Source organism: Eretmochelys imbricata, chromosome 6 (genome assembly GCF_965152235.1).
Source record: "Eretmochelys imbricata isolate rEreImb1 chromosome 6, rEreImb1.hap1, whole genome shotgun sequence".
In the NCBI taxonomy this organism is placed as follows: Eukaryota; Metazoa; Chordata; order Testudines; family Cheloniidae; genus Eretmochelys; species Eretmochelys imbricata.
Genome location: NC_135577.1, coordinates 25,010,206 through 25,025,083, shown reverse-complemented (window position 1 = coordinate 25,025,083; position 14,878 = coordinate 25,010,206). Strand labels below are relative to the sequence as shown.

Sequence of the window (14,878 nt, the reverse complement as noted above, 5' to 3'; positions counted from 1 at the left end):
CCTGCAGCCCAGCCCCCTGTCACAAGCCCGGCACAAGCACCGCCCCAAAGGCGCATCGCTGGTGCACAGCGCCTCCTGCTGGAGCAGCGCCTCCTCTGTGCCGGCGGGCTCTGCGCCCCTCACCTGCAGAGGGCGGGGCGGGCCCATTCTATTGCACAGGCGTAGTATAGCCGTTTGAGAGACATTTCACGCGAACTCATTGTCCCAGCCATATCATATGCGCATGCGCTACCCAAGCGGCCGCTTCTCTCCCCCACCCCTTCTCAATTGGGGGAATAACGAGCGGAGTTGCGCATGCGTATTACCCTATGGCGGGGAAGGGGGAAATGAAGGCGCGAACTCCCTTGCCGCATGCGCGAGGCTGGAGACCAAAGGTGGTGGGGGTCAGGGACGAACCGCCAGAGGGCGCATGCGTGTTACCTGCCTAGCGGTTCGCTGTTGGAAGCGGCCAAAGCGGGCGGGGTTTGGAGCGGGGAAATCCGTTGTGCCACGCATGCGCAGTGCCGGGTCAGCGGGGCGGGGCTCGGCTTGCGCTCAGCTGACGCCGCAGCCTTGGGTTGAGAGGGTGGGTTAGCGGCGGCCTGTTCGGGCGCAGAGAGGCGGGTTCCCCCCCCATGGCGACCACCGTCAGCACCCAGCGGGGCCCGGTGAGCAACCGCTACCCAGGGCCATGGGGGCGAGGGCAGGGTGTCCCCCCCCACCCCCACGGTCTGGGCCCCGGGGGCAGGGTGTCTTCTTCCCCGGTCCCTCTCCCCTCTCGCCAGGGACGTGAGCCCCGGGGGCCGGGCGGCTGCCCTCTCGCCAGAGCCCGCCCTGCCAGCGGGCCTTGGGCAGGGTGGCTCCCCGCCATTCATACCCTAGCGTCCGGGGCCAAGGGTGGGGGAGGGCCCACGGGGACTCCCCATTGCCATCACCCATAGTGGGGGTCGGGGGGGAGAGTCTGCCCCTTCTTCCCACCTTGAGAAGGGCTTTTGGGTGCTCTGTGCCCATCATCCGCTCCCCGCGTGGCACACCAGGGATGGGGGCCTCCGCCTCTTCCCCCAGCATAGCCCGTTAGGCAGGGGAGGCGAAAAAATGACCCTCGCTGGGAGGGGGGGGCAGAGGGGTGCACGGGGTCTGCCCTGCTCTCCTCCCGAACTGAGAAACCTGCTGCTGCTGGGAAGTGAGACGTTAGGGGGCAGCTGTCTGTCTCTGCTGTTTAGGGGTGACACCGGCAGGGTGTGTGTGTGGAGGGGGGGCGGGGGTAGGTGAAACTTCAACCAAAAGTTGTGTGATGATGGGCCAGCTTACGGCAGCGCATGAGGGTCATCCTGGATTTGATTTGAAACAGCCACTTCCTAGGTGTGTGCACAGGTGACATGTTGAAATGGGCCACTGTCTACTGCTGCCAGTGGGCTCGCCTCACCGCTGCTCGATGCTCTGTGACTGCATCTGGTGTAACACATGCCTTAATTCTGTACCCCCTTCCTGCACTTTATGTCCAGTGGCAGCACAGGCGAGCTTGGGGAAGACTCATTTTTGAAATTTTATTTTTAATTGAGGATTTTAAATTACTTAACCAAAATATACAGAGACCAAACAGTACAATGAATCTCTGTAAGAGATGCTGAGAGACAAGAAGACTGAGTCATTCCATTAAATTGCTGTACTTAAAGAGCTATAGCTGCCTTTCTCATCTGATGATGGTGATATCCTTTGGGCATCTCCCTAGCTCTTTCTTGAATCATCCCATTTGTATTAGCTGTTTCTGAGTGGCCACTCTTCTTTATATAGTGGGTTTTCGTAATTCTATTTTGTTGGTGAGAACTAAAATCTTTATGCGGAGGGTTTTTTTAACCCTGATTCTTTTGGTTAGAGACCTACGCCCCACCCCTTATTATGAAATTCAATTGTATCTCCTTAGGTTACAGATTTTCTCTTACTAGTTAAAGGTATCTCAATTTGATATTTTGAATGTCTTTTCTCTGCAGCTCTTATAGGCTGGGTTTTTGGGGGCAGGAGATTGAAGTTGGGGAAATATAAATACAATAAGTTTTCTGCTGTCACTTGGTGGTATCAACAAGTGATTTTTAAATGGAATGATCTTTTAAAGTTGTTGGTGTGCAAAGAGATGAAATTGCAATGTCACTTCCAAAATAGTAAATGACAGCGTGTAACAGTTCTTTAAAAGAGAGATTTTGTTATAGCTGTGATGCCAAAAACAACCGCTCAATATTTTGTACAAACCTTGTTCGATCTTAATAGAAAATGGTATTAATCTCTGGTTATTAACTGGCTGAAATATAAAACATGTTTAGTCAGTGTTTGCTATTTGCTGATATCTGATGTTCATTTGTCAGTCTAGAAATTACTTCATATCTACCTATGTTCTTGATATTTAATGTTTATATTAATGTGCTAAATGTATAACATAGCACTTGTCTGCCGGATTTCAGATGATTTTAAGGAGAAACTATGCTGATAATGTCCCAGTAAGTTACCTGTAATTCAGTGCTATGTATTGATTTAGGCTTTTCTGTATGTATCTTTAACACAGTGTTGTGATTTTTGCCTGACTTATGTAAAACTTTATTTAACTATCACTTTTTATTTGCAAGTGTGAGAACCCCTGGTAAGAGCTCATGCCTTCCTCCCCAGTTTTAACATTCTGGGTTTTGCCATGTAATGTAATCCTCATCCTTCAGAGAAATGACTTGCAATATATAATTAAATGGGCTCTGTTGATTCCTAAGGTTGCCCTGTCACTGGAATACATAATTCCCCTTTTTTTGATTCTCTTTCCACAGCAAAAGATGCAATTTCTGTATTTCTCTCCCTGTAGCTTGAAGGGCAAACAGCTTCTTCCAAAACTGTACTGCAAGTAAGTAACCACTAAAGGGTGCTAAAGCACTGAACATTAGGTTCCATCCACTCCTATGCTGTGGAGAATGTGACCTTTGTGGTATTAGTTTACCCAAGCAGGAAGAGTTCCAAGGTTCTCAAGTGTGAATGCCTGGCAACATATAATAGAATTGAATATACTGCCTGCTGACACCAGTCTTTTATGTCCATGCTTCCCAATTTGTAGCTCTCATTTGTACATATTAAGTTACAATCCCTGTCATTTAGCTTATCGGATGATTAAAAACTGAAGTTTCTTCTGACAATCAGTAGCAAATGTTCAGGTGGAATATTCCTTGCTCTTTGCGTACCCTGGTATCTTGACCAATATTCTTCCTTTCACAACAACATAAGTTCTAATATGTGAACTATGGCTGATTTTTAATGGCAGCTGTATTTTTTGTAGCTATTGTATGATCAGTATCTTGTATCTTTAACATGTGTGGTTGATGTGAAAGGTGCTACTAAAAAAATTCTGTTCAAGCTAAATCTGTGAGATGAAAATATGAAGTTCATAATTCCTTAGATTGTTTCTTTTTGCGGTCAATTTTGAGTAAATTGACAAACAAGTTGATGATGAGAGATATCTTCCAGCTATTTTTTCATTCAGAGCTCTCTTGCTAAAGAGGTGCTGCTCTTTCTGGATATTAATTAACATTTGACTTGCCATCCTCTTATCACGCTCTTACTGGAATGTATGAGGAATCCCTAATTTAACTGTATTGCAAAGGGATATACTTGAACCTGAAATGCCAGTGTACAGGGATGGCAAATGTCCTCTAGATATCCTGCTGCTGCTTGGTCAAGGATCAAGCTTTGAGTTCTGCAGTAAATTCAGATCTCAAAATTTCTAGCTAGAAATGAGTGGAAGCTTACAATGCCTCCATGCACTTAATAATTTTTCATAAAAATATGGTTGAAGCTGTAAATGTTACTTGCCTTTGAGTCACAGTTGTGATATGGTGGTGGTCTCTGTGGTACACTGTTATCACAGAAAATGTGCAAAGTGATGTAGAAAATGCTACTGAGTGCTCATTTACTGAAGAAAAATGCTTTCAGAAAGCTACCCTGATTCACTCAAAGGATTTCTGTTCCATCCAGAAGCATTGTCTGTTAAGTAAAAAAAAATTTTGGAGAAAAGGAAGAAGGTTTATTGATGTGTGTGCTGATGTAGAAGAATTCAAAACTTGTCAGTGCAATCAGTACTTAAATTCCCAGGATAAGCAATTCCCCTCACCCCACCTCCTCCCCCAACCTCTCCTCCACACACACGCAGACACTGAAGCTAAGTCTACACTAGAAACTTCAAAGCTCTGCCACAGCAGCGCTTTGAAGTGTGAGTGTGGTCACACGTGAGTGCTGGGAGAGAGGTCTCCCAGCGCTTCTGGTAATCCACCTCCACAAGGGGAATAGCTCCAAGCGCTGGGAGCACGCAACACCCAGGGCCTGTCAACACTAGCGCTTTAAAGTGCTCAAATTTGCTGTGCTTCGGGGTGATTTTTCACAAGCCCATGCTTTTTTAAAGCAAATCTGGATGTGAATTAGAAGCCTATTCATACATCAACATTTTCCACAAGAGGAAACCGAGGCATAGAGTTTCAATGTCTTGTCCGTGGTCACAAAGTACATCTGTATCTGAACAGTAAAACACAGATGTCATGGTGTCCAGTGCTTAAACCACTAAAACATATCTTTTATGGATCATGATACTGGAATAGTAGTTTTGATTTTGATCAAAAGGTTGGTGGGTTTCTTTATTCTATCCAAAAGCTGCAGTTGTTACCCTATGAAACCAGTCTGGAGATGTCTTCTCTAGCAATGCTAAAGCACTGTCACCGCAGTGCTTTAACATGGCTGTGTAGTCGCGGCACCAGCTTTGGGAGAGAGCTCTACCAGCGCTGGTACACTGTCTACACTCCCACTTTTACAGCGCTGAAACTTGCAGCGCTTGGTTGTTTTTTCACCCTTGAGTGAGAAAGTTGCAGTGCTGTAAAGTGGCAGTGTAGACAAGGCCATAGATATAATGGACCTGATCTAGATGTTGTCTGACTCAGTCATCTGTTTCTAAATAGCTGAAAAGACTGATTTGATTGAGATCCTGACTGCAGATATCAAGTTGATCAAATCAGTCATTTCCTTATCTGTAAACAAGCCTTACGGAATATAGTTGGTCTCTGATCTCGCGGCCCATATAATTAAGTGGTTTGTTCAGCATAAGTAAAATAAAGGCAATAAGTTTTAACTAGTGCCTTTACAGAATATTTTATTGAAAACACCTCCGTCCCAAGCTTGTATTTGTGCTGAGAGTGCTTGACCTTTCCTGTTGACCCAAAGTTGGCAAAAGCTGCAAATTCTAGGTGCCAGAGCTGCAAAATGCTGTTTTTTCCTCATAGGAATAATTAAACTGAGGTTTGTGAGGACATTTATCCTTTTCCCCCAACAATACAAGGCACTCTCAGGTCATGATTAGTTTGCATGGGCTACATGTAGAGCAGCAATAGGTAGACTGGATATTTGTTTATGTGAAAAGTTGTCGTATAATACTAACTAAATAGCCAAAAAAAGCAAGCCCAATCAAACAAGACCTAATTTGTTAATGCAGAATTAAGGTTTTCTGGTGATAGCTAGTGCCCTTCAGAGAGTCGAGGTCAGCAAAATTCAAACTTCAGAAAAAGATGAAATACATATTTTGAATTTTGCTGAACTCAACACTGTGGAAGGGCCCATAGATAGGGCCTTACCAAATTCACAGTCCATTTTGGTCAATTCCATGGTCGTAGGATTTTTAAAATTCTATATTTCATGATTTCAGCTATTTAAATCGACGGTTACAACACTGTTAAATCTCAGGAGTCCTGACCCAAAAAAGAGTTTGGGATGGGTCACAAGATTATTGTAAGGGGTTTGTGGTACTGTTACCTTTACTTCTATGCTGCTGCTGGCTGCAGCACTGCCTTCATAACTGGGCAGCTGCAGAGTGGTGGCTGCTGTCCAGGAGCCCAGCTCTGAAGACAGGGCTGCTGCCTGCAGAGCTGGGCCCTCAGTCAGCAGCCGCCACTCCCTGGCCGCCCAGCTCTGAAGACAGCGTGGGAGTAAGGGGGGCATGGTATGGTATTGCCACTCCGGCGCTGCTGCTGGCGGGGCACTGCCTTCGGAGCTGGGCACCTGGCCAACAGCAGCTACTCTCCGGTTGCCCAGTTCTGAAGGCAATACAGAAGTATGGGTGGCAATACAGTGCAACCCCCTCTCTTCCCGTCCTAAAATAACCTTGCAACTCCCTTTAGTGTCAGGACCCCAATTTCAGAAAAACTGGTCTCCCTCATGAACTCTGTATAGTATACGGTAAAAGCACACAAGGGACCAGATTTCATGGTCTGTGACACGTTTTTCATGGCCGTGAGTTTGGTAGGGCCCTACCCACAGAAACCTTAACTTTATGTTAACAAGATTTTTGTTTTGGCCACTTAATTTTCTAATGGCTTCTTTAAGGTGGGGGAGGGGAGAACTTGTTGGTAGGAGTAAATGGTCATACAAAATGGGAAATGACTGCCTAGGAAGGAGTACTGTAGAAAGGGATCTGGGGGTCACAGTGGACCACAAGCTAAATATGAATCAACAGTGTAACGCTGTTGCAAAAAAAGTAAATGTTGTTCTGGGATGTATTAGCAGGAGTGTTGTAAGCAAGACACGAGAAGTAATTCTTCTGCTCTACTCTTGTTAGCTGACGGCCAAGGATGTTTGGTGAGGTGCCAGCTATGCCCGTTTATACCATCCGTGACTTTAACCGCTAGGACGCACTGTCCCTTCACGGTGGGCAGCCCGGGCTAGGCTGACAGATGCCCCAAGGTCCTAACCACCCGTGACTTTAACTGCTAGAGCTCAGAGCTCCTTCGCAGCGGGCAGCCAGGATTGACTGACAGGTGCCCCAAGAGTTTGCCCCGTGGAGGCGGCACAACTCAACGCTAGGCTCTTAATACTCTCACCTAATGGCCAGGCTTTAGAGCCAAAACGGCTGAGGTTCTTTAATTGTGTTGGCTGCTTTACAGTAAACCAGAGAAAACAAGTCAGGCTTATGCACAAATGGTTACCAAAATTTATTAAGCTAGATTCTAATCATGTGGTTACAAAATTGCTAGTGCCTACTTATTTAAATGTAGAGATGTTACACACACAAACAAGTTACAAAACTGAAGCCACAATCCCAAAGAAAGAAAACAAAGTATAGAGCTCTATTTCAAAATATGTGTACACTAAAGATAGGAGATCAGGTGTGGGTGCTTCTTACCCTCCTTGCATCTCTCGATTCCAGCGGTGCCAAGCCAGGATCGGTCACTCAATTCCGTGGAAAGACGAATAAGGGACAAGGCTTAGGGACCCTCTTAGCTGCAGAAGCCTTGGGAGGCTGTCACTTATCTGACCAGCAGATAGATAGTGAAAAGCACTCAAAAATCATGGTGCTGTAGGTCCCCTACTTATACCTCTGTACTCCTTTATTCTCTTTCTCCTTTCTTATGCCAAATTGAGGCTGGTCTGTCTGGGTGACGCCAGCTTTCCCAAGAGTAGTTTACACTTGCAAGGGAGAGAAACAATAAGTTTCGACTACTGGACATTTCTTTTATCAGGGTAAATATTTTCCCACCTAGGATGTTGGTGTGTGTGCATCACGCTATTTAGTAGGGGCTAAGAGCCATGTCTGTCACAGGGCCTCTGCCTGCTGTGAGCTTAATCGTTGTATCTGTTCCCAGAGGCACACTGTAGCAGCACACCTGTGCTTTTCACAGCTTCAAAGGCTGTGCTGGAATATATGTTAAGTGCCCTGTTCCGGCTTCCTCCTGTGTTTCCAGCAATGCTGGTCGGGGGAGTGTGGGGGGGGCGCTGGCTGTCTGGCTACAACTCTGCTCTGATTAGGCTTCAGCTGGAGTATTGTGCCTAGTTCTGGTCACCACCGTTCAGGAAGGATGTGGACAAATTGGAGAGAGTTCAGAGAAGAGCAACAAAAATGATTAAAGGTCTAGAAAACATGGCCTATGAGGGGAGACTGACAAAATTGGGTTTGTTTAGTCTGGAAAAGAGAAGACTGAGAGGGGACATACCTTTTCAAGTACATAAAAGGTTGTTACAAGACAGAGGAAGGAAAAAAAAAATTTCTTAACCTCTGAGGATAAGACAAGAAGCAATGGGCTTAAATTGCAGCAAGGGAGGTTTAGGTTGGACATTAGGAAAATGGTTTAGGTTGGACATTGTGAGCAAAATACTTGCTAATCTTCTAAAATAACTCCCCATCCTCGACAGACTTTAGGAATATGCCTTCCAGCCTTTTTTTCCAGATTTTGCGCAAGATGGGATTCCAGTTGACAGTGGCAGGGTGAGTCTGGTTCAGAGGACTATTTCTTATCTCTTGAGCTATTCAGCTGGTGTGATGCTTTGAAGGTTAAAAATCCTGTATCCTCCATGTAGTCCAGTAGTCATATGAAAAGGCATGTGAGCCTTAGAACTGTTTAGTGCATGCCTAACTAGAGCAGCAAACTCTTTTTGAAGTGACATTTTATCTTGATTTTTTCCCCCAAAGTGCTGGTGGATGCCATGCACTCCACTGGAGTAATGCTTAAACATTTTAGACCTTGCTATGATTTGAGCTCTGGTTTTATTTTTAACTGAGCGCGCACACACATTCAAGAACAACTATTTTATTTATCCTCCAATTTGGGAGCACCAAATTTCAAGTCAGTCTGATTAGTTGTACAGATTTTAAAGCTCGGCTGTTCTACGAGCTCTAAACAGCTAGCTATCCTCAACCTTGAGCTGTAGCTCACGAAAGCTCATGCTCAAATAAATTGGTTAGTCTCTAAGGTGCCACAAGTACTCCTTTTCTCATAGCAGAGCTGTTTTTTGTGCTACAACTATAATACTTGACACTTCTCTAGACTCTTTCATGTTTGCAAAGAATTTTGAAACATCAAATGAATTAAGACTTTCAACATCCTTATTAGGTAGTTACAGCAGGAACAAGTAAAATATATTGTTTAGAAACTAGGGTATAAAGCTTGCACAACTTACAACAGAATTCAGTTCGGATTCAGTCACTATCAGTAACCCTGAAACAATACTGTGTGATGCTGGTTCCTTCTGAATACCAGTAGCTGCAGGTACTTGGAACTTGGAAAGGTTAGAACCTTTCCTGTTTTGAAATTTGATTTTTACAGAATACAGATATTTATAGAGAACATTGAAACACTTGGTTTTTCCCATGCTTGGCAAATATTTATTTTATGTTAAATACCTGTATGCTACCTTTTTCTTAAAAATAAACAACTCAAAACCAAAACAGACTGAGCTTGAGAGAAGCTGCATGGCAAGCATTTATCTTCCTACACCACCTTTAAGAAATTTATTAGTCATGTTGCCCCACTCTTTGCCTTGGAACTTTGTTTTTCTCCTGTTACTAAAATACTGAAGTGTGAACAGTTGGTGGCCCTATCTGTACCATGTCTTGAGACCTTGTTACAAAAGTCACTGCCCTGACATGGTTAAAATGCTTTAGTTTGTAGGTGTAAATGTGCTACTGAATTGTGTTATGACTTTAGATATCAGAATAACTTGATTTTCCTTAATGATTGCAACCACAGTCATTTTGGGATATATTAACTGTATCACACTTATCAGAAGCTTTTTGAAATCTGTTTTTAAAGACTGATGAAAAAGAGAAGAGGGAGGTTAGTGGGTCTCTACAGAGACAAATATATTCTGAACTCTAGTTACTAATAAGTAAATCTTCCTTTTTCTAAACTGTGTGTTTAAATCTCAACCATAGTGTTGAAATAACTATGATTAGAATGTCTGTCCTTTAAAAGAAGGCTCCTGCATGATGAATAAACAGTTTATTGAATTAGGTAAAATGGGTCTAAGCAGATTGCTGAATGCACATAGTTTTGAGTGGGCATGCGGAGTCCCAGGGGCAAGGTTTTCACATGAATAATTAGAAGGCTGTTTTTTCCAACTGTGACAACATTTCAAAGGTATAATGCTTCTGTTAATTTATGTATCATAGGCCTCAAATAAGAAACTCCCGAAGTACATTGCAGGTTTTAGATCCAGTTTTCAAGGTTGAGTGTCCAAATCCCCGATTTTGCTACTGAAAGAATCCATAGACACTTAAAAGGACACCCAAATGGGCATTTAAGGTATCCAGGTTTCAGAATTGACCTCTCAATACATAATAGTTGCTTCGCCTACCATTCTTTGTCTGTAGCCAGCTTTGAAATGGAAATATGCCATCAATTTTTCAGCCAGCAATACTACATATGCTTAATGAAGAAAATCATATCCAATTGAAATATGAAAGTATGTTTAGTAGAATGTAAATGTTCAGGAATTTGGTTGACTCATTAAAATAGATTTTGAAGTGCAAGAAAATCCAAATTCATGACTGTTCTTTACTAATACCATTTTTCAAACAGACAAATTCACTCTACTGATCAGCTCAATTTTATAAAAATAAAGTTGGTAAGATGTACTACTTAAATGAATCTCTGTACATATGAATTTTCTTTGCTCAATATTTTTAATCTAGAAATGAAAACTGTAGGTGTTCAGTGTTTGAAAGCTTTTCCAGTTCCTCTCAACTTCCGTTACTGTTCTCTGGCTTGTACTCCATATTGTGCATCCTATTTGGGAACTGGTTTCAAAGCACAACATGGACAGCACTCCAACTGTGGATTTTCATTGTGGGAAACAAATGCACTCTGCAAATGATTGTTGGCTCAAAGACCAGCTTTGTATAAACCCCAACAAATTGGGATGGATACAGACAATGTGCAAGTCAGTGCCAAGCGGACAACAGAGAGGATTTTGTAGTCAACATTTTGCTGGTGAAACATGGAGTGTGCTGGATGTTACAGCATCTCTTAAACAGCATAGGTTAAAAGATGAAATCAAAACATCTTGGTTTTTTTACAAATGGAAGGAGTAAGACTTAAAAATGGAGATTATTATGGGGTCTGCTGTTTTGGTAACTTCACAGGTGAGGGTTTACAGGGATACTTGTAACGTTTCCCCCTCTTGTGTCCCAGGAGCCAGAGGTGGGGAGAGAGGCCTCAGGTTTCCCAGCCTCCCCACACAGTGGGGACAGGGGAAGCCCACTTCTGGCCAGGGTTTCCCAGTATATAGCAGGAACAGCTGACCAAGAGGGTAGTGGGGATTTTTTGCCCAGACTAGAACGGCAGCAGCAGCAAAGGTCTTTGTTTTCAGGGACTGGTCTTGGTTCTGGATTGGCATGGGGTAGGAGAAGAGAAGGATACAGTATATTTCTAAGTGTTTTCAAGCCTACCCACACTACTCTTCTAAAGCACATGAGCAACCTGAATTGTGCCTTGTAGTGACACTGTTGGGGGGATGGCAAGAAAATCTAAAGTGTTTTTTAATCAGTTTAATCTAATTTGGGACCTCAGACACTAAAATGACTTAAGCCTAACCATGGTACTGCATGGTGTTACTACAAGGCACACTTAAGGATGTTTGATGCGCCAACTCTGCATTTCCCTACTGTAACATGTTAAGGTAAAACTTAAAAGAAATCTGAACTTTGAGTTCCATAGGTTTATAATGTCTGGCTTGGGGATAACTGCAGTATTTCTATACTGTATTATTTTACTGACACTCTTAACTATAAATCTATTTTAATATAGTTTGTCTAGGAATTAATGTCAGTCCTTTCAAACGACTGTACCACCTGCTTTCCATTATTGATTGTGTGTATCGCTGTAGCACCCAGAGCCATCCCTCAGGATTGGGGAATTTACTATGCTAAGTGCTGTGCAAGCAGGTACTGAGGCCTAGTTCTATAGTTAAATGTTTTGCCAGTATACATATATCAGTCCAATATAGTATTCTAGCAAAACCCTCCTTGTGTAGATACAGTTTATACAAGCAGATGGGTGCTTTTGCTGGTATAGCTTATCCTTTTTTGCTAGCCAAACAAGCTATACTGACAAAAGCACTCTTATACTGAGTCTACACTAGGGCTTTTGCCAGCATAGAAATGTTACAAAAAATCACACCCATACTCCTGACTTTTCTGTAGAGGCAAAAGTTCCAGATCCTGATCTGGCCTAAAACAGTACTTACTGCAAATTGAGAACAGGTGAAACCCAGCACTAGTGCAGTTTTTCTACATCAGCCAGAATATTTTAAGGCTATAGGTCTTCAGTTTTTTTGGTAGTTTGCTCTAGTTGCTAGGAAATATTAAATAAAAAAAAATAAAAAAATCTGGCTTGATGAGCTGGCACTGAGGGCAACTGTCATGTTACATAGAGACTAATCTGAGTTGTGGTGAAAGATTTTCAGTTCGCGCCCTGTAGTATTGACTCCTTTTTAATGGAATCTGTTTATATTAACCCCACCTTAAAACCAAAGAGCTAGCTTGATCTAATGATTTATGATAAATTCCATCTTTCCCTGTTGCATAGTGATGGGAGAAATTTTTTGGACTGTACAGCTGGGTATTTTCAAAGGTGGTGGTCTCCTAGTTCATAACACAAGAACTAAGAGTCACCAAATGAAATTAATAGGCAGCAGATTTAAAACATTTTTTCACACAATGCACAGTCAGCCTATGGAATTCCTTGCCAGAGGATGTTGTGAAGGCCAAGACTATAACAGGATTCAAAAAAGAAGTAGGTAAGTTCATGGACGATAGGTACATCAATGGCTATTAAGCCAGGATGGACAGGGATGGTGTCCCTAGCCTCTGTTTGCCAGAAACTGGGAATGGGTGACAGGGGATGGATCACTTGATGATTACCTGTTCTGTTCCTTGCCTCTGGGGCACCTGGCGTTGGCCACTGTTGGAAGACAGGATACTGGGCTAGGTGGACCTTTGGTCTGACCCAGTATGGCCGTTCTTATGTTTTATATTGAAAGCTGGACTGAGAGGTGAGTAATGGGAACAGATTTTACATTGGTGTTTGAGCGTTAAGAATATTTGTTTATTACCATGTCTGAATAGTAAATACGGATTATTGCTAATTTACCTGCAGTGTATGTCTTGCTTTCTAAAATCAGGCTAATGTTAATAAAAGTAGACTTATACATGACATAGGATAAGGCAAATCTCTTTCTTTAAAGGAACTGTAATCATATTAGTTCTGTACTAGTAGCTTTAGTATGACAGCCCTATATATTTCTGTGGGGCCAGCTGGAGCCCTTGTTAGGGCTTGCTGACCAGGAAAGTTGACTGGCAAGCCATTTGGCACTAGTGGTAGTATAGTAGGGAAGAGTTTCGAGTGCATAGGACAGAGTGGTATGGATTCAATTCCCTCTTACATTGCTGCGTAGACATACCTTAAGCCTAGGGTTAGTGGGACTTGAGTCAGCCTGGGCTTGAGCATCTACATTGCATTTGAAACCTAGGTTAAGGATTTTCTGACCTGTGCTCAAACCTAGAGTTCTGATATCCACACTGCAGTGCACAGACCTGAGTTCAAGTAATTCTGTCCCAGAGTTCCTATGCCCCCAACTCCTCAGTGTCTAAACTTTAGCCCTATGACTGTGTTGCACTGTGGGAAAACTCTCCTGCCCACCCTGTTTCCTAACTGTGACAGTGCCATTGATGGAACTCAGGTGCCCATAAGGAGCACATGAGTACATAAGATGCATAATTAGCTCTTTTGGTGGCTGTTTGAGTAGAATGACTGCAATTTGAGAAGGCTTTATACCGAACTACCATCCAATCTGAGAAATGGGTTCTCCATATCAAGGCTGAGTCACATCGCCAGGAAAATACCCATGTGCACCTGCTCTGGCGATAATTAGAATGTCTGTCTCCAGGGCCATCAAACTATTAAAATGAAACTTTGCAATTTGTAATTTTTAAAATGATCAATGAAGGTGTTTTTTTGTTTTGGTTGTTTTTTAATTTATTTTTTCTTTGTTTTGAAGAATGACATAAATTGTAGGTTTCGGAGGAAACACCCAGACCCAATCTGGCTGCTGCTGGCTGCAAAGCAGTCAAGTGCATCCCCCGGTACCCCCAGGGATCCTTTATCCCTGCAGCTGCTGCACTGGCAGAAGCAGGGATAAGGAATCCCCAGGAGGTGGGGGAGGGGGGAGTTTTGGGACAGACTCCCACTCACTGTCCTCACAGTGCATGTAACCTCAAGTTAGGGTTACCACCTGGCCAATATTTGCCCGGCCTGCCCATTTTTTTGTATGAATTCACCAGTTGCCAGAAAAATAATTTAATCTGCTGTTTTTTTATGTGGGTTTAAAGATTTGCATTATCAGGATACACTGTTAAAAATTTCTGTATCCAGCCAAAGATGCTGCAGTGTTCCCACTTCTGCAGTTTAAGAGATCAAAATTGTTGAAAATACAGCAGCTGTGTGCTCACCAACAGTCAAGTGCACTGCACATGTGCAAAAGAGAGGGTTTGAGTCAAGCAAGAGTGAGGAGAATGAGATGTTATCAGTCTTATCTATATGTGTTATCTCTTTAGATACTATAAGTGGCTGTTGGGGGGGGGGGTTGTGGAGTTGCCTTGAGGTTGTGGGGGGGCTTGTCTTGTGGCAAGGGGGTGCCTTTTTGCATTTCAAAGGTGGTAACCCTAGCCCAAGGAGGGTAGATGGGGCCCAGGAACAGAGAGCAGAGTGGCACCGAGCGGTTGCCCTGCAGGGAAGGGGAGTAGCAGAACTCCCAGCTCAGTGTGGCCGGGAGAGGGATGACCCCCCCAACATCCTGGCAGCCATGAGCTTCCTCCTGCCAGTCAGCTTTGCTCCCTGTTCTGGGCAAACTCTGCACAGAAGCAAGGAGGAGCAGGAGCAGCAGGAAGCTGTGGGAAGTTATTTGGGTTGGCTCCTACTCACTGTCCTGACAGAGCATGCAGCCCCAGGCAGGCCAAGGGGCACCAGAGAGCAGAGCAGGGACCAAGTGGCTGCCCTTGGGACTGCCTGTGCCGGGATGCCTGGGCACCAAAATTTGGTTCCGCTCTTGTGATCAGGAAGCA

General features: G+C 43.7%; 1 protein-coding gene across 2 annotated transcripts in view; it reads left to right on the top strand.

Annotated features, from left to right (window-relative positions):
• Positions 1 to 542: 542 nt before the first annotated feature.
• The window catches only part of TOLLIP (toll interacting protein), a 60,068-nt gene continuing 45,732 nt past the window's right edge, over positions 543 to 14,878 (top strand). The window contains exon 1 of one of the 2 annotated variants that reach the window (XM_077818249.1): positions 543 to 647. In XM_077818249.1, the coding sequence (XP_077674375.1) occupies positions 615 to 647 (33 nt within the window). In that variant the 5' untranslated portion in view covers positions 543 to 614. Of the gene's footprint in view, positions 648 to 1,323; positions 1,342 to 14,878 lie in introns of those variants that run through there. The other variant, XM_077818250.1, reaches the window with a different exon arrangement.